The 18,095-nt window shown below is 38.5% G+C and overlaps 2 protein-coding genes across 2 annotated transcripts; one reads left to right on the top strand and one right to left on the bottom strand.

Annotated features, from left to right (window-relative positions):
- Positions 1-1,002: 1,002 nt before the first annotated feature.
- grk1b (G protein-coupled receptor kinase 1 b) lies at positions 1,003-8,944 on the bottom strand. Its single transcript, XM_077505383.1, has 8 exons — positions 8,222-8,944; positions 5,664-6,383; positions 4,758-4,885; positions 4,222-4,379; positions 2,760-2,843; positions 2,554-2,678; positions 2,267-2,468; positions 1,003-1,678 (listed from the first exon to the last, which is right to left on the bottom strand). Exons 2-8 carry the CDS (start codon positions 6,360-6,362, stop codon positions 1,395-1,397), a joined length of 1,680 nt encoding a protein of 559 aa, XP_077361509.1. The 5' UTR covers positions 6,363-6,383; positions 8,222-8,944; the 3' UTR covers positions 1,003-1,394.
- Positions 8,945-10,527: 1,583 nt separating this feature from the next.
- Positions 10,528-17,442, top strand: slc25a35 (solute carrier family 25 member 35). The gene is made up of 5 exons (XM_077505696.1): positions 10,528-11,054; positions 11,766-11,831; positions 12,384-12,536; positions 14,141-14,275; positions 15,954-17,442. Exons 1-5 carry the CDS (start codon positions 10,548-10,550, stop codon positions 16,122-16,124), a joined length of 1,032 nt encoding a protein of 343 aa, XP_077361822.1. The 5' UTR covers positions 10,528-10,547; the 3' UTR covers positions 16,125-17,442.
- Positions 17,443-18,095: the final 653 nt, after the last annotated feature.

The following is an 18,095-nucleotide window of genomic DNA, read 5'->3' as shown; positions in this document are numbered from 1 at the left end:
GGAGGACTAAGTGGTTAAGAAAATGGATGGATGGATGGATGTTATTACCTAGACAAAGTGCAATTTCTGGAGAAATTGCGTGGGAATGCTGAAAGCTGAATGATAATAGCTGAATGCTTATGAAGGAAATGGAAAGATAAATTACAAATTTTAATTGTTAAATTGTTTAATTTAATTTTAAATGACACATGAATACAAAGAACTTGAACTGCAATCTCTCTAAAATGGGATTTAACAATTTCAGAGAAATTATAATCTATTTCCTGATCTGACAGTCTGTTGGTATCAAACAATCAAATGTACTAAAATGTGGTCCAAGCGGGGTTTGAATTCAGGATCTCAGTGGGGGAGGCAAGGGCAAAATATATTGATCTGTGTATAATATTTGTATCTGTGCATACATACTATGTAGTCTCCTTTGCTTTCTCACAGAGGTGTGATTATATGAGGTAGCCTAAATATCTTTAATCGTCCTTTGTACAATCCCCTTGAGATGAAATATGATTTTTAGTCATACAGTACATGACATTTATACAAAAGGAGTGCTTGAGTTCACTCTCAGCCAAGTGATGTTTAAATAGCGTGTATACCTTGGAACACTCATTATTTGAAAATGTAGCAAGAGTTTCGATGAGGTCACAGCTTCAATACGGCGCGTCAATCAGAGTGATTCATTGCTTTTTATGCCTCCGTCAGGTGTGCATAAATGTGATTTGAAACATTGAATTGGTTGAAGTAAAATAGTATATCACACGTTTGTTCACTGTGCTGTCCGGAATAGGTCATGATAGATGATATCTGACTGTAAATACCCTCTACAAACTGAAAGTAAAGGGAATGTGTTAATGTTGGGCTGTATCAGATTTTCACTGTGACATATGCGTTCTCGTGTGCCTGAGCAGACGCTGATTTGTAATCCGTCACTGGAGCCACACTCCTCATGCACTAATAGCCTCACGCACACTATAACTGTGACAGTTTAGAGAAACACATTTATGCTTAGCAAGATTTTATTCATTGTGCTTCTAGCTATGGTATATATGCAAAGAAGATTTACATTAGTTGTTATCCAATATAATTATGTTAAATACATACTGCTTATAAAGCTAACAGTACACAAGCAACTTATATTACACAGTTTTTTAACAATGTTATATTAATATGATACATACATATATACATTTTCACTATAATCAAAGAGTACAGTACTATCATAGTACAATTATATGCTTGCTGGGTGTTTAATTTGAAGAGTTAAAAAAAAAAAAACTTGACAAAGATGATACTGTAATGATCTGTTTTAAATAATACCGATGTAAGAATTTATCATGTTTGATAAATAAATAAATAAATAAATAAATAAATAAATAAATAAATAAATCAAACATTCTACTTTAAAGAATCCCACAGCCTCCACCTTTGGCTTCCACATAGTTTGGGTCGAGGTCATTGGGCAGCTTTCCGTTTTCGGCCCAGATGTTCAGCTCTCCAAACACGCCCGTCTCAATCATCTCCTCCTGCCAAGGGATCGGAACGTTTCCGGAGGCGAAGTCGGCGAAGAAGTCTGTGTCCTTGTTATCCATGACCACACCTTTGATGGTGCTAAAGGCGCCCACGTCGTCGATATCTTTGGCGTAGACCATCCTGGGATCAGGGACGAATGGTGGAGGCAGCATACCTTGGTGAAAATTATGGGGGGAAAAAAATATTAAATATTGATTTTAAAAAATTGTAGTTAAAAAAAATTATTGACAATATGTTCTACGCAGCCCCACTAGTCTAAATACGGTATTCTGGTGTTCATAAAATATGAGTTAAGCAGCAAATTCCAGCAGTTTTTATCAATATCAGAAGGCGGCCATTTTGCCACATGCTGTCGACTGAAGATGACATCATAGTTGCTCAGGGCTCAGTCAACGACCAATCACAGCTCAGCTTCAGAAAACAGGTGAGCTGTGATTGGTCGTTGCCTGAGCCAGGTTAGCCCTGAGCAACTGTGATGTCATCTTCAGTTGACAGCAAGTGGTAAAATGGCCGGCCCCTGAGATGTATAAAAATGACTGGATTTTGCTTCATAACTCATTTTCCACAAATGTAATATTAATCCACAAATGTAATATTAATCATAACATCATGTTTGTATTAGTGATGTCACAATGTCAAGAAATGTTTAAGTTTGACTTCCCTTTTAACCAATAAGGTGAACATGTTTATATTTCCAGTGCAGACTTTGTGTACTTTAGTGTGTTGATAATTTTGAACTGACCAGCTTCAAGACGTCCCCAATTGATCTCTTTGAAGAAGGGTTGACTCTTGAGCTCAGCGCATTCGTTGTTTTTGAACCCAAGACGTTTCCCTGGATCCTTTTCCATCAGCCCGTCACAAATTGCTTTGCACTCTTTGCTAAAGTTGGGCGTGTATGGAACCGCATCGTTTAAAATTCTGCGAGTCACCTCGTCATTTTCCACCTGAAAAGAGGCACAATTAGCAAATAATTTAGCAACTTTTTTCATGCAGAAGACACCCGATGCATCTCTTTTACATGTCCTCAACCTTTTCTCCTCGTATTCTGAAGGGTCCTTTGGCTGCGATCATCTCAAACAGAGTCACTCCCAGAGTGAAATAATCCACTGTGTAGTCGTATTGCTTTTTCTGGAGCAGCTCTGGAGCCATGAAGCCTAGTCGACCATTTAAAGATATCATATTAAAGCTGCTATAGTTTGAGAAAGCCTTATTCTGATTTCACTTTTTCCACTTACCTGGAGTTCCTGCGTAACCAGAAGTTTTGTCTTTGCCTGGTGGAAGTTCAACAGCGAGGCCCATATCTGACAGGCGGACGTGTCCTGAGTGATAAGACATGTTGTTGCATCAAAGGTGCTAAATGTCGATCACTTGATACTTTTTTTTTCCATTTGCTCCCAAAAACATATAAATACGTTCTATTTTAATTGTTTTAAGTGTCCCAAAGACGTATTTATGTTTTTTGATGTGTTTTTTTTATGCTATAGCATACAGAAGGCTTTGATGCAGCCTCTAACTGCAGAGAACAGGTGAAGCAGGTGGCAGCAGAGTATAAGAGATCCACCAGGACAATGTTGAAAACAAGCTGATTTACCCACAATTCAAAACAGATTTGTAAATAATGATGAAACTTAGCTATATTCTAACGCTAATTGCTTCAAAACGGAAACAAATAGAAATGTACTTTTTTCTCTTCTTCCTGGCTTATGTTGAAGTGTCCTTGAGCAAGTCATCCATCCTCCCCCCCAACTGCCTTTATCTCAAGAAGTGCAGCACTGTTTGCACTGTTTTACTCTGACATCTTGCTTTGAATGCTTGCATGCACCTTAGTCATCATCTGGTTCACTTTGTGTTGTGCAACTCAAAAATTAGTTTCCCCCATATACTGTTTCCAGTATGTGGATGTTGAATTCTTTTTGGCCAAACAAATTTTGGCCTCTACACTGCTGCTATGTCACTCTAATCTGACATGGATGGGCTAATTTTAACTGTACAATGGGACTGTTTCTTTAACCAGTCAATTTTCAAAGTCGTCTTTGGTGACATCAGCGTTTTCTGTCATCTGATTGGTTGGTCAGAGCAAAACCTACCAATTAAACACTTAAATAGTGATCTAAATATATGAATACTTTTCAGTATCTCTGGTTAATATGATGGGTGTTTTTTGTTTTTTTTTTGTATTTTGTTATCTTATATTATGAACTGTTCCAGATGTTTTATTTTAAACAATTGCATGCTTTTGTATCCCATTTTTTTTAAATAGCAAGATGGCTTCTATAATTGCGTGATAGCGTCGCTATTAAGAGGTGGATTAAGTCGGGTAAGTCCCCACTGAAGGCTCAGTTGCCAAATGTGCAACCAGCCACTGACAAAAACATATCAGCAGCGTGCAAGCAGAATTTCCTCTTGAGGGAATAAATAAATAGATTAGAATTATTTTATAGATAAATTAACTGGACTGAATGTGTTTCTGATTGTGTGGTCTTGGAGAAATGTGTGCATTAAACATTTTTTGGGGGTTGAGGATTTTGTTCTTTGTCATTTGGGTTTCCATATTAACCTTTTTCCACGACTGTTTTGGTTGACCTCAAAGAAGCACAAGGTTAAATCCCAAAGAGGGATGAGATTGGACATCAGTTGTGGCTGTGTTATTTGTGCTCCGTGCAGACGTCCCAAAAATGTTTGCTCTTGAAATCTAACCTGCATCATCTAGCAACACGTTCTCTGGCTTCAGGTCTCTGTAGATGATCCTGTGCTGGTGAAGGTGCTCCAGCCCGCAGATGATCTGCGCTGTGTAGAAAGACGCTCTCTTCTCGTTGAAACCAGGATTTTTTTCATCTACGTTGTACATATGAAACCTGAGGGAGGACGGAGAACATGATGCAGCTTTGGAGGCAACCGAATGAATATTGGTCCAAAGACGTCTTTAGCCTCTTAAGTACTCTTACTGTCTGACTTAAAGTGTGACGCACCTGACGGCCTAGTGTGTATATTAGCTTTAAGGTTTATCTATACTTGAACTAATTAGCAGACATGGGTGTGTATTGGGTCAGCGCGATGAACTGGTGGTTAGTGAGTCTGCCTCCGTACAGTAGTTTGCATCTTTCCCATTTGCTTGCATTGGATTTCTCCAGGTGATTTTCCACATCATTCCCAAACCATGCGTTAGATTCAGCGACAGTTTATTTCTGTGTGTGTGTGGTTGTAAAGCCGTCGTCAGTGTTTGTATAATGCACCTGAGATCCCCACCATTCATGATAGTCATAACTAAGCAGAGGTCGGTCTTGGTCTGGAAGGCGTAAGCCAGCGACACAATGAAGCGACTGTGGACTTTGGCAAGGATGCGCTTCTCCACAATGGCGCCCTAAACATGGATGAGGACACCATTAGAAAATGACAAATGAGCAGTAGTTGTTTTGACATCTTTTAAAGAAGACAGTTGGTGCTATAGTGGCTAACACAGCTAATGTTTCTTTCCTTGTGATTAATCCCTACTCAATGTCCACCATCTAATCTATCTGAGATTTCCTGGTGATGCGAGTGTATCCTACCTTTCATTTAAAGAGACAGTGTAGAAGTTTTCGATTTTTCAATAATGTTCATTTAAAAAAAATACACTATTAATTTCAATAATATGCTAAAACAATGCTCACATCAGCTTATATGTTTTAATATAATTGTATCTCTAGTATTTGCTAATTAAATGACCTCCTTACAGGAGGCTGACATGTTTCTCCGCCATCTTTCTGCTATCAATACCCGAAGGAAAAGAACTTTGAGACAATAATAATTGGTGTTAGGCTTGCAAAGTGTGGTCTCTCTGAGGCACATGCTTCAAAATTCATGTACGTCAACCTTAGCATTCCATTAGATCACCACTCGATGGCACTAAATTCTACACACTGCCTCTTTAACTCAAGTGTTAGTGTCTCTCTAGTATTATAATCCTTAAATGGTTTTAGAAGCACTATGCTGAGCTTCTTTGTGGGGTCTTTGAAAGGGTCAGAAGCTTCTTTGAAAACTGCCGGCAGTAAAAACAAAACCTCTCGGCTTAGACTTTTGAATGTTCTCTCTTATTTCCTGTTTTGTGTTTCTTATGAGCTAGCTTTTGCTTGGCCGAATTGTGTACATCAGTGCTTTACCTCGTATCCTTTGCGTTTCTTCAGCCTCTTTTTTTCCAGCTTTTTATTGGCGTACATTTTACCCGTGGCCTTAGCCTGACAAGCGAACACTTCTCCGAAACCTCCCTTGCCAAGAACTCTGAAGTCCATGAACCACTCCTCGTCAAAGGGCTGGCTCTCCAACCACTTGAACTGAACGTAGCGCAGGAAGTACATGCTCTGCTTAAAGTCGGCCATCGCCTTTTTCTCCAGGTGTTTGAGGAGCTGTTTCTCACTCTCTTTAAATAAGTCACCGTGGACATTTTTGAAGTCCTCCTTCACTCGGGTGACAGCCTTCTCTTCCAGGAAGCTGCAGAAGTTCTTCGACGCTGACTCGTAGTATTTATTGACCATTTTTTGAGCCTTCTGAACTCTGTCCTTTTCTTGGCAAATGACATAATCTTCGATGTCCTTCCAAAGCTCTCCAGCAGTTTTATGGGTGGCATCGCCGTCCAGAAACCGCTGGAAGAGCCTCTTGCCGATGGGCTCGTTGACGCACATGCTGTCGAAGGTCTTGCCCACGGATGTTTTCATGTGTTCGCAGTCTCTGATGTGCGGGAGTTTCAGCCTGGCTCGCATCTTTTTGTCTCGCAGGGTGGCCGCCGCCGCGCCATCCACGCTTCCTCGGGCCGACACGTAGGCCGAGTTGGCCACCACTGTCTCCAAACCACCGATGTCCATGTTCACTCACTTTTGTCTGCACTAAAAAACAATGATGAGGAAGTCAGCACAATTACAGTATACTAACTTATGGCAAATCCAGGTCTGGTATGAGTTAATAAAGCAAAATCCAGCCATTTTCATCCATGTCAGGGGGCGGCCATTTTGTCACTTGTCGACTGAAGATGACATCACAGTTACTCAGAGTTCAGGCAACAACCAATCACAGCTCACCTGTTTTTTTTGGGGGGGCGGGGGTTTAAGCTGAGCTGTGATTGGTTGTTACCTGAGACCTGAGCAACTGTGATGTCATTTTCACTCGACAGCAAGTGGCAAAATGATCACCATCTGATATTGATTAAAAAAAACAAAATAAAAAATAAAAAAACTGCTGGATTGAACTGCTTAACTCATATTCCACTAACGCAGTGCTTCTCAATTATGTTCTGTCATGCCCCCCCCCCCCCCCCCCCCCCTCGGAAGAAGAACCCCCCCAAGGCTTCGTCAAATTTCCTCGTCATAGCTTTTGGGTGACTTTCTTTTGTCTCTTTATCTCCGTCTCTCTCCGCCTGTCTTCTCATCCCTGTTAAATATTTTTTCATGGTGTCCCGAGGGTCTGCTACACTTCGTGTCTACACTTCATACTCATACTCTGTGCTGTGTGCAAAGCGCGCACGCTCAGTGCAAGCGAAACCCCTACACCACCGAGCGAATGCTCCCTGCGCACCCTCTGCCAATGAGAGTGCCACTGCCCCCTAATGTAGTGGAGGTGCAATTGCACTTTATTCTAAGACAGTAAAAATAAAAATAAAAAAGCATGTTCCCCGAGGTCAAACGTGCCCTCCCCACTATTTGAGAAGCACTGCACTAACGTAATAATAACCAGTATACTGTATTTGGACAAGTGGGGCTGCATAGTACATATTATTGTTAAGATTATTTTTTTTTGACTTCCCCTTTAATAAAGTATCTAAAACATAGACAAATATCTCAGTAAAATGCATCCCATTCAGTTCTCCACCACTGTAAACTACAACCACAATCGTAATTGTTTACCGACTACCCCATTGAGAACTCTTTCAATTGTGTAGCTGTCCCAAATGCTGCAGGCAGTGAGTGCTCTCAATGTCTTCTGCCAACAGTGGATTTTTCAGAATGAGGTTGAGATCAGAGGAAACAGTAGTAGTGCTGTGCTGCACCCTGCAGTCCAAATGCTAAACATACAGGGAATATTGTTTTCTATGTAATTCAGATTGTACACGTATTCACAAAAAAAAGACTGTTCAAACATCTTGGCGAAAAATCTCCCTGCACTGGCAGCAAAATGGAACAGGAAAAGTGGATTGTTTAATTAAGACTTCCTGGGTGTAAACGCCTTGACCTGGAACACTTGTGTCAAGTGATAGTGCAGGTGCTGCCCTGTTTCTGCATAATCCAATTAACACTGACTGTTGATACTTGAGATTTACAGATGATTGGCCTCAGTGGTAATTAACCCACATTCTTGGATTTACTTTTTAAACAAATCTAATCCTATCATCCATTCAGTATCAATGGCTGTGTATTTTAGGATAACACTAATATGCACTATCCATCCATCCATTTTTTTTCTTTCCTGGCAGAAAATGACGACTCTCACACCCCTGTGACTGGTCAAAAAGTTATATTTTTAATTTGCTGTTTTGACTTGGTGGAAGTTTTTGCATTCAAATTCTTGACAGCGCCCCTTATTTGCTAATCTAAATTTTAGCTTTATCCATAATGATCTACATCATATTTTTATGTTTAATACAACATTATAGAGATTGCATTTCATAGCTGCAATGTCTGCAAATATTTAACCATTCCTTTCATATTCATGTTGGTGAATATAGTCATACCTTAACTTGCTGCAGCAGAATCAACCGATGACCAATGTATTATTCTTTTTGTTGCTCCTTGTTCCTCCATCAACCATAGGTAAAGGTGTTCTTGAGCAGCTCCACTCTGTCAACTGTCTCCTCGTCCCCTCGCACAAGTGTAGTGAAGGGAAAGCACATCAGGTGGAGCTTTACTGTGCACCAGAAATCCAGTTTGCTGCTTCATTTAGTGGCCAGGATTACACGTGGGGCCACTTGACACAAGCTATTAGTGTAACTAGTAGAATGCGGGTTTCCTTTTTTGGAGTTACTAACTGCACATCCACAATTTGATAGCCATCCAAAGCAAAGACTTCAAGACAAGGCATCGCTGTATTACAGCATTCTTACACCAACTGTTTTATAGTAGTCTTGATTTACATAATATTACAGTGTATACATTGGCATTATGTGCGGAAAGATACGGTACCTTAAAAGTGAAGTATCCCATGAAATAACCTGCATAACATTTATGTACATTACAAAATTTGATTTCAAAGAGCTCAATATAAAGAAAATAGCTGTTGAGTGTAATTTTACCTAATTTTCCCCTAAAGTTGACAACATCCCAGACCCATTTAAAGACATTAACAAACCCTATTTAAAGAGGTTAGTAGTGAACCAGATCCTATATACAAGTCTAATCCAGCTCTGTGACAAAGATAAAACCTACCCGCTAAGTGATTTGGTCTGTTTCCATCCATCCGTCCATTCATTTTCTTCCGCTTGTCTGGGATCGGGTCGCAGGGGAAGCAACGATTAAGAGAAGCCCCGATTCCATTCGCCACAACCACTTCATTCATCCAGCTCTTCCTGGGATCCCCCGACATTCCAAGAGCAGCCGGGGGTCTGTCTCTCGAGCATCTAATGCAAATATGTGTTGGGTGCCAATTTAACAATACAGTATATTTATTCTTGCAGAATTGAATTTCCTGGCAAATTTATTATTGGTTACCATATATAACTTCACGAGAGTATTACATACAGTATTGCACTTCTTGACTGCTTTACGTTTAAATTTAATTAGCACTGTGCAAAGGGGGGGCAAAAATCCTATTATGCTGGACCAAGCACTGGTGACAAATTGCCAAGGATCCACAAACAGCTGAGCTGTAAATCATCTTCAACAGATTAAATGTAAAGGTGTGCTTTAACTTGACCCATGTCATTTCACCCTTAACCATTCAGACATTTACCCAGTGTAATCGCCACATATGGTACAGTGAATATAAGTATACATACCTCTGTTGAAATGTCATCTTTTTCTGACATTAAAAGATGAGACCACAATAAATCATTGGCACACTTTTCCCCCAGCATTATTGTGGCATATATATATATATATATATATATATATATATATATATATATATATATATATATATATATATATATATATATATATATATATATATATATATATATATATATATATATATATATATATATATATATATATATATGGACACTGTGTATTTTGACCTTATTTACTCAAACTTTGTCTTATAAATTGCAAAATCAGAGAACCTGCTAATTTTGCAGGGGTCTCGCAACAAAGTGAGCTCGACCAATAGCAGCAATGCTTACAGAACCGCATATCAACTGACCGCTTTCATTGGCCAAGGCTAAGAACAAGAGCGTGGCATTTGCGTAATGACGACATAACTCCATCAGGTAATGGTTTTCCACACTCCACAAACAAGAAAGCGAGTAAGACTACATTTATGTGAGCTTTATAATATATTTTTGTAGAAGTTTCTTTTCCTAGCAGTGTATTTGTATCCCCTATCTGTTGTACTGTTTTGTATTGTTGTTTGTTAAATTAAAAAAAATAAAAAATTCCGGTTGTTGCATTGATGGATTTCAAGTTAGAGAATGCACTAGTTTGAATGGATGCACGATTCAGTGGATTATTTTTGATGCGATTTTCAGCTTGATAATTAAGATTGTATTAGGATGTTAAATAACTTTTAAGATTATTTAAAAATAACTAAGACGAGAAAGACAAAACCGGTCAATTCAACATAATAAAGAATTTCAGAAGGATTAAATGCAGGCTTGTCCCGATTTGTACAATATCCAATTTATTTATGAATCGCCATACAAGGGACCGAATTATTCATTCAGTCGTAGAATATGGAGCATTATCTGTTAAAAAAAAATGCACACATTTTTAAATTTCATTAAAAAAATACACACATTTTTTAAATTTTCATTTAGTTTTCGTCTCTTAGAATTACGATTTAACAAAGTGTCCGCGAAGCCATCTTGTCCAGAGTGATGGCGACTGGTGCGCCCGACTCTGCGCATGCGCGAAGATTTAGCACGTTTCTCTTATGGACGCGGAGGAGAACGTCTCGTCGCCACCGCTTGCGATGAAGGGCAACCAGGTTCATTGAAGAACCTGCTCAAACCTCGTCGAAACCCCACTCCGTGTCTCATAATGGACTTTATCCTCAGTGGAGTGGCGGCGTGCGGAGCGTGTTTAGTGACCAACCCGCTGGAAGTGGTCAAGACGCGCATGCAGCTCCAAGGAGAGCTGAAAAGTCGGGGCACCTATCAGATTTATTACCGCAACGTCTTCCACGCTTTCTACACTATCGCGAAAGTGGACGGACTGGCCGGATTACAGAAAGGCCTCGTACCCGGACTGTGGTATCAGTTTTTTATGAACGGGGTCAGACTCGGCTCGTACGCGATAATCGAATCCTCTGGTTACATCCACACGGATGGGAGAGTCAGTGCACCGAAGACCATCATAGCTGGAGCTACGGCGGGGGTGGCTGGAGCTGTGATGGGCAGTCCTGTTTATTTGGTCAGTAACCCGTCTTGATACTCATAAAACATAACGTTTACATTAATATTATGGATAACACAACAAGGTTTTGTCATGTTCATGGTTCAAGTTAGCTGCAGTAGTCACTTGCCACCTGGAAGTGCCCTGGCACATTTAAAAAATAAAATTCTTTTGGTTAGGGCTGGGTATTGCCGTCAACCTCACGATACGATACGTATCACGATACAGGGGTCACGATACGATACGTATCGCGATACGCATGTATCCCAAATAAGACACTTTTTATTTTTATTTTTTTTAAACAAAATATAGGAAAGTTGGTACACTGAGACACGTGCCATGATAAGTTTATCAATAAATAAATGTTGACATTCTTCCTCTGCTTTTCTTAGCAAGACACAGTGTCCAATCACCGGTGAGCTATTTTTGCATTAATTGAAGGCAATTAACTTCAAAGACGGTACTGGTTTTTATTTTTTAGGTACAATGCAAGCCGCAAAGGCAAACGTGAACTGCCGATTTAAAGTTAACAAGCAATATCGATTCTGACGCCTGCGTATCGATACGTGTATTGTGATGAGGCCCGCAACGATATATTGCCGTATCGTTTTTTTTAGCACACCCCTACTTTTGGTGTCCAAGAAGTGTGTCGAATTAATAAATGTCAAATGTCTTTCTTTTTTTGTATCATGGGTTCACTGTTGTCTAATCTGTGGTCTCACTTGACAGGTAAAGACTCATTTACAGAGTCAGTCTACTGCCTCCATTGCAGTGGGACACCAGTACAAACACCAGGTAGCACATGTACTGTATGTTAATTCAGTGATTCCCACCCACATTGCTGCAATGTTGCATCATAAATATCTCCTCGTACACCACCAAACCAAAATGCCACAAAGAGTGTATATCCAGACAAAATGATCATTTTGCCTCTATTTAATCACAATGTTAATTACATGCTGAGTTTGTTTAATCAAACACAAAACAATTATTCTGTTGTATGAATAGCAACAGGTGATACACAGCTGAATTGTGGTTCAAAAAGCTTTACTGTAGTAGTTCTGCCTGTTCTGCCTGTCGACAAGTATCTCTGGCATAGGTAGATGAACATTATTTGTTGTAAATGTAATAATAGTCCACCTCACTCAGGGCACACTAATTTTATCACATTAAATATCTCAAAGCGAGGGAAGGTTTTGGTTTATCTCAAGTTTCAGCAAATTTTACAAACTCAAGTAGTGTGTATTATTACTTATAAGAGTAACTACAGTGCTAAGGTCTGTTTAGCTATTTATGCCAGCGACATAATATTAATGTGTCTTAATGTTACTGTTCCTCTTCCAAAAGGGAATGTCCCATGCCCTGGTGGCAATCTATAGGGAACACGGCATTCAAGGACTGTGGAGGGGCGCCAGCGCTGCCGTGCCGAGGGTCAGCGTGGGGTCAGCGTCTCAACTGTCCACCTTCTCTGCTGCCAAAGAGCTGGTGGTTGATCTTCAGGTTCGAACACATGACTGTGAACATCTAGTACAGGCTCCACATGCGTTTTAGCATTTCAACTGTAAAGCTATGAACCAAGTGTAGGTTTGTGAGTGTTATAAGCTTGAACAGAAATCATTTACAGTCAATAGGCGGTTCACTGGGAGCGGTTATTGTAATACGGACAAAGCTGCAGGCAGCGTAACCTTCTGGAACAGAAATGTGACACCTTTCAGTGGCCCCCCCCCTAGGCTCAAAACACAGAGCTTATGTAACTGCAACGCCAGACTTTCCAGGCTGTAAATTTAACTCTGTTTAAAAAAAATAAAAAATACAAGCACAAAAGATGTCATAACTGCTGTTACACCACTTCCCTTTTTCCCCTCTCATGGGGCTGGTTTAACTAGTCAGATCTGTCCTCCTCATCATCATCTTCACAAAAACACGCCCTTTGTTTTTGTTAATTGATCACAATGCTTTTTTGCTTTTTTTTTAATATATACAACAAACACTTGGTCTCGTGTCCAATATTTGCTGCAAGTTTCCACCTCTTGTCTAAACAAACAGTGGAAGACAGGGACAGCATGTCTCTGTATGGGAGTGAGTGAGCATAGATACTAATAATAGAACTATTCACTACGCCAGCGGGTTGCATAGCAATGCCTGCATCACAGGTGTCAAACTCAAGGTTTGCGGGCTTGATATGCATGGCCCCTCCATGTTGTCCATGGAAGCTTGCCACATTTTTTCCCCTTGACTTGTGTTTAAAACTAGCCTTAAAAATGATACTAATCAAACCATTTATGTGAAACGATATCGTTCTGCCACACGGATCATATTATGTAAGTAAGCCTTGCACTCTAGCCACATGCCTAGTTCAAAATCATGTTTTGTTTTGTTTTATGTGGAAGAAACCCACCTTCCAGCACCATTTGTATAGCATTTCACAAAAGTGAGTATATCTCACATTTCTGCAGATATTCAATTATATTTTCATGGGACAACACTGAAGAAATGACACCTTGACGCAATGAAAAGTAGTCAGTGTACAGCTTATATAACCGAGTACATTTATTGTTCCCGCAAATTACAACCATTATTACCTAAACCCCTGGCAACAAAAGTGACTACACTCCAAGGTGAAACTGTTAATCATGGGACTCATTGTTACAAGTGTGAATAGGGAGCAGAAGTATTGATTTTGTAACAGCATAATGATTCACTGTTTAAACCAATAGTGTTTTGTGTGCATCTTTTATTTATTAAAAAGAGGAACTACAGTATGTATGTTGTACTTTCCTGAAAAGAGAAGATTTATTATTTCATTTTTAGTGTCATTAACTATGATCCGGTTTGTGCACAAGGCACAAGCAGCTTTTTTTTTTTTTTTTTGCATTTTATTTTACCCAAAACAATGACCTTAAAACAAGGTACACAAAGCCGCGTTTACTGTTGCAGGCCTAGTGATAATACTAAATTTAACCCAAACTATGATTCTTCACGCTTTGGAAACAAATTTAACACCTTTGGTCTACATAGTTCAGGGCTGTCTTTTTTTTTTTTTTTTTTTTCTTTCTTTCTCCTGGACTCTGTGGGAACTTTTTTTTGTATGCGTTCCTCCCAAGGTGTTTCCAAAGGACAGCTGGTTGGTGGCCCTGAGTGCCGGCATGATCAGCAGCGTGGCGGTGGTGCTGGCGATGACGCCTTTCGACGTGGTGAGCACGAGGCTCTACAACCAGCGTGTGGATCAGCGGGGAAAGGTGAGCTTGCTGGCTGAATGTGAAGCAAGTGTACTCTCAGGGCAAAATGAATGCATTCATGACAGAAGAGGAGCTTGTGTTTGTGCGCTGGCTGCCTTCACTTCGTATGTAAACAGCAGTGTTGCCAAGGAATGGGGGGCTTAAAGGGGGCATTCTTAACTGTGGCTGTGTAGGAGCCAGGTTTCTTAGTAAGGTTGGGATTTTTTATATATATATATATATTTTAATCTACACATATCATTGGCAACGTGACAAGTGGCTGTGATTTTAAGAATATTTGGGATTATTATCATTATTATTATTATTATTATTAGTAGGGGTGTTAAAAAAAAATCGATTCGGCGATATATCGCGATACTACATCGCGCGATTCTCGAATCGATTAAATAATAGGCAAAATCGTTTTTTGTTTTTTTTTTTTGTTTTTTTTTGTTTTTTTTTTAGGATTCACACCTTGAGCATGGAAGAATGTTATATGAACGGCACATTAAGCCTTAATATTTTTATTTTAATGCTGTTCAAACATGAAACAGATTACAACCTCTATAAGACTGAAATTTCAGATAAATAAATAATACATTTTCATATAAATCTTACACTCTACAAGCTTACTGATTATAATTTTCTAAATATGAATGAAAAAAAATCGCAACAATCGATTTATAAATTCGTATCGGGATTAATCGGTATCGAATCGTGACCATTCGTATCGGGATTAATCGGTATCGAATCGAATCGTGACCTGTGAATCGTGATACGAATCGAATCGTCAGGTACTAGGCAATTCACACCCCTAATTATTAGCATTATTATTATTATTTACCTAGACATACCAGTGGGAATGTGACAAGTGTCTGCCATTTTTGGAAAATTTAGGATTTTTTTTTTTTTTTTTTTTTTTTTTAAATCTACATACAAATCAGTGGCAACATGACAAGTGGCCATGATTTTAAGAACATTTAGGATTTTTTTAATCATTATTATTATTATTATTATTTACCTACACATATCAGTGGTATTGTGACAAGTCTCTGCCACTTTTGGAAAATTTATGATTTTTTTTTTTTCTCCCTACACATAACAGTGGCAATGTGACAAGTGGCCGCCATTTTAGGAAAATTTAGGATTTTTATTATTTATTTATTTTTTAAACCTACACACATCAGTGGCAACATGACAAGTGGCCGCTGTTTTAGAAAAAAATAAGTTTTTTTTTTTTCTTTTTAACCTACACTTTTCAGTGGCAAGGTGACAAGTGGCCACCATCTTAGTTTTTTTTTTTTTTTTTTAAATCATGGATTTAGCACTTTGAATGCCCCTAAAATCCTTCATAACAAATACGTTTGCAAAAAAATAAACTAAAAAAAAATAAAAATAATTACTCGTATACGTGTGTACGTGACCTATTCTCGCACCCACACTGCCCTTCTGTATATTTGAATATTTTTAATTGTAACCTGTTTTACTCTATTTTAAGGCGGTTTTTTTAAACATTTTCTGTAGGCGATAAAACACAAAATTATTCCCCCAAAAAAGCATTTTTTTTCCAACTCACACACAAATTCTCCCCAAAGAAGCATCTGATTTTCAAAATTGTTCCATTTAACTGACAAGTTAACAAGTTTACATTTGTAACTGAAAAGCATCAAAACTAATGATTCCTTTTTCATCCTTTTAGGGCCTGCTTTATAAAGGGTTTACTGACTGCTTTTCAAAGACACTGAAAAAGGAAGGGCTTACAGGACTCTACAAAGGTTTGGGAGCCTCTTATTTTCGGATTGGTCCTCACACCATCCTTTCTTTGTTCTTTTGGGACGAACTGCGCAAATTGTACAAGCCGTTCAGATAACACCAGGAAGTTGGCAATGGTGAGTCATGAAGCTACGAGCCACAGGTTCCAAGGAATTCTCATTAAATTATGAGGTTAAAGAAAAACCAGGGCTTGTTTTCCTTTTCTCATAAGCAGCCAGGGTAATATTTAAAGAACACAGTAGTGTAAAAGAGGAAAAGGAAGTAAAAAATGTTGCACACTGCATGTACCTCACCACATCAAATGTGGCTCGTGACTGTTCAAATTCAATGGATGGCAATAATAGGGGTGCACTACCTCCAACAGTAAATCATTCCATGCCATCCAATTGAGACCTATTGAAGAATCTGCCCGAGTTCTGCTGGCTCCAGCCGTGACAGTAACCAATCCTGAAGCTAATCAATGATCACTTCTGAGCTTTTGGTGAGATTGTTAATTATAGCACAGTATGAATTAACTGAGTGAACAAATGAATTGGCATCAATTTTTTGTTGTGTTTTTCTTCACAAATTTTCTTCACATCTACACGGAAAAACTGAAGTTGCCATAATTGCTTTGATGAGTGAATATTGTGTCTTATCATTCAGGATACATGAGCGCACCCAAAGACTAATTGCTGTGATGAAGTGTCGCATTATCCAAGTGTCAAGAAGTTTGTTTGTTTGTTTGTTTGTTTTTTAAATGTAAAATACGTAACTAATCACAACAAAGGCTCGGCCAATTAGATTTTCTATATCTGACGCCAGTAAACGTCAGTATTTTTATTTGTCGATAGTACTGTACTGTTTGTGCTCTGGAACGTTTTTATTGTACTGTACAATTTACATGAATAATTCGGATCCGTGTAGATAAATTTAAAACACACCCTTCCAGACATTACTGGCTAATGAAACATTCAGGAAATTCCTGATAGGCTAAATTGCTGTGCCATTGCTTTTCAACTGTTAGTTCAGTGTTAATGCAAAATTTGATTAAGCACAGTAGGCTATATGATGTCATTAACAGATATTTGCAGATAATATTCTTAATCTCTTTAAAAAAAGATTTACGTTTTACTTAACTTTTTTTTAGTTTCCAAATAATTATTACAATTATAATTAGTTATACCTGTTCACTTGACTCAAATATTTATAAAATGGTTGAATATGTCGGAGAAATTTTGTGATTTTGTCTAAAATGTTTGAATGGTGTGCATCATATGTAGCACTTTTACAAGAGTTCTCTTCAGTCTAATTGTATTAATAGCCTGTTATATGCAACATGTCAACTGAATGTGATGCAAACTATTGTGTTGATTTGGGCAACGATTTTTTGTCTACAAGGAATAAGAAATGGCAATAAATCATCTTTGGACTTACACACTCTCAACAACTTTTTTTGTCCCCTCCTCCTGTAATTTCTTTGGGAAATGACTCTATTGCACAATCATTTGACTTAATCTTAACTTTGCTCAATTTAACATCAATTTGAAGAGTTTGGGGATGTCAGAAACATCTACGAAGGGAAGGGATACTCCCATGACAACAAGTGATGCTGAGATGCAAGAATATTGCTGAAATTGCAGAAATGAAAGTGACTGGGCAGCACTGATCTAATATTAAACAAATTCTAGCAACAATCTGCTTGCGACAGCAAATGCTGTATGGTGCAATGAGGTTCCATCTAAAAAGAAATACTGTCAACGGGGTCGTGTAAAGAAATGAAACTATCAAAAATCCATCTTTTAAAATGAGCAATTTTGTCAAGAAATTACATATTGACCTCATAGGTGCAGTACAGTGCACTAGTGGTTTGCATGTCTGTCTCACAATTTTGAGGTTCTGTACTCAAATCTCAGCTTCTTCACACATTCCCCCCCAAAAAGTTCTGTTTTTAACTGAATATTGTCCTATTGTAAAATAATAATAATAATAATAATAATTATAAATAGCAGCTCATAATGAAAATCTGTAACAGACACAGTGTGTTCATTATTCAGAACTCATTCTATTTTTCCCTGTCCTGTTATTA

Source organism: Festucalex cinctus, chromosome 18 (genome assembly GCF_051991245.1).
Source record: "Festucalex cinctus isolate MCC-2025b chromosome 18, RoL_Fcin_1.0, whole genome shotgun sequence".
In the NCBI taxonomy this organism is placed as follows: Eukaryota; Metazoa; Chordata; class Actinopteri; order Syngnathiformes; family Syngnathidae; genus Festucalex; species Festucalex cinctus.
The sequence above is the reverse complement of the archived record's forward strand: the minus strand, read 5'-3'. Positions and strand labels throughout refer to the sequence as shown.

Excerpts from the sequence above, each read along its gene's own strand:
- slc25a35 (XM_077505696.1), top strand. The coding sequence starts at position 10,548 with ATGCGCGAAGATTTAGCACGTTTCTCTTATGGACGCGGAGGAGAACGT. Across the intron at positions 12,537-14,140 it reads AGCTGGTGGTTGATCTTCAG|GTGTTTCCAAAGGACAGCTG; the intron begins GTTCGAACACAT and ends GTTCCTCCCAAG. Across the intron at positions 14,276-15,953 it reads GTGTGGATCAGCGGGGAAAG|GGCCTGCTTTATAAAGGGTT; the intron begins GTGAGCTTGCTG and ends TCATCCTTTTAG.
- grk1b (XM_077505383.1), bottom strand. The coding sequence starts at position 6,362 with ATGGACATCGGTGGTTTGGAGACAGTGGTGGCCAACTCGGCCTACGTG. Across the intron at positions 2,679-2,759 it reads TGGTTACGCAGGAACTCCAG|GCTTCATGGCTCCAGAGCTG; the intron begins GTAAGTGGAAAA and ends ATGGTCGACTAG. Across the intron at positions 2,469-2,553 it reads TCAGAATACGAGGAGAAAAG|GTGGAAAATGACGAGGTGAC; the intron begins GTTGAGGACATG and ends GCCTCTTTTCAG.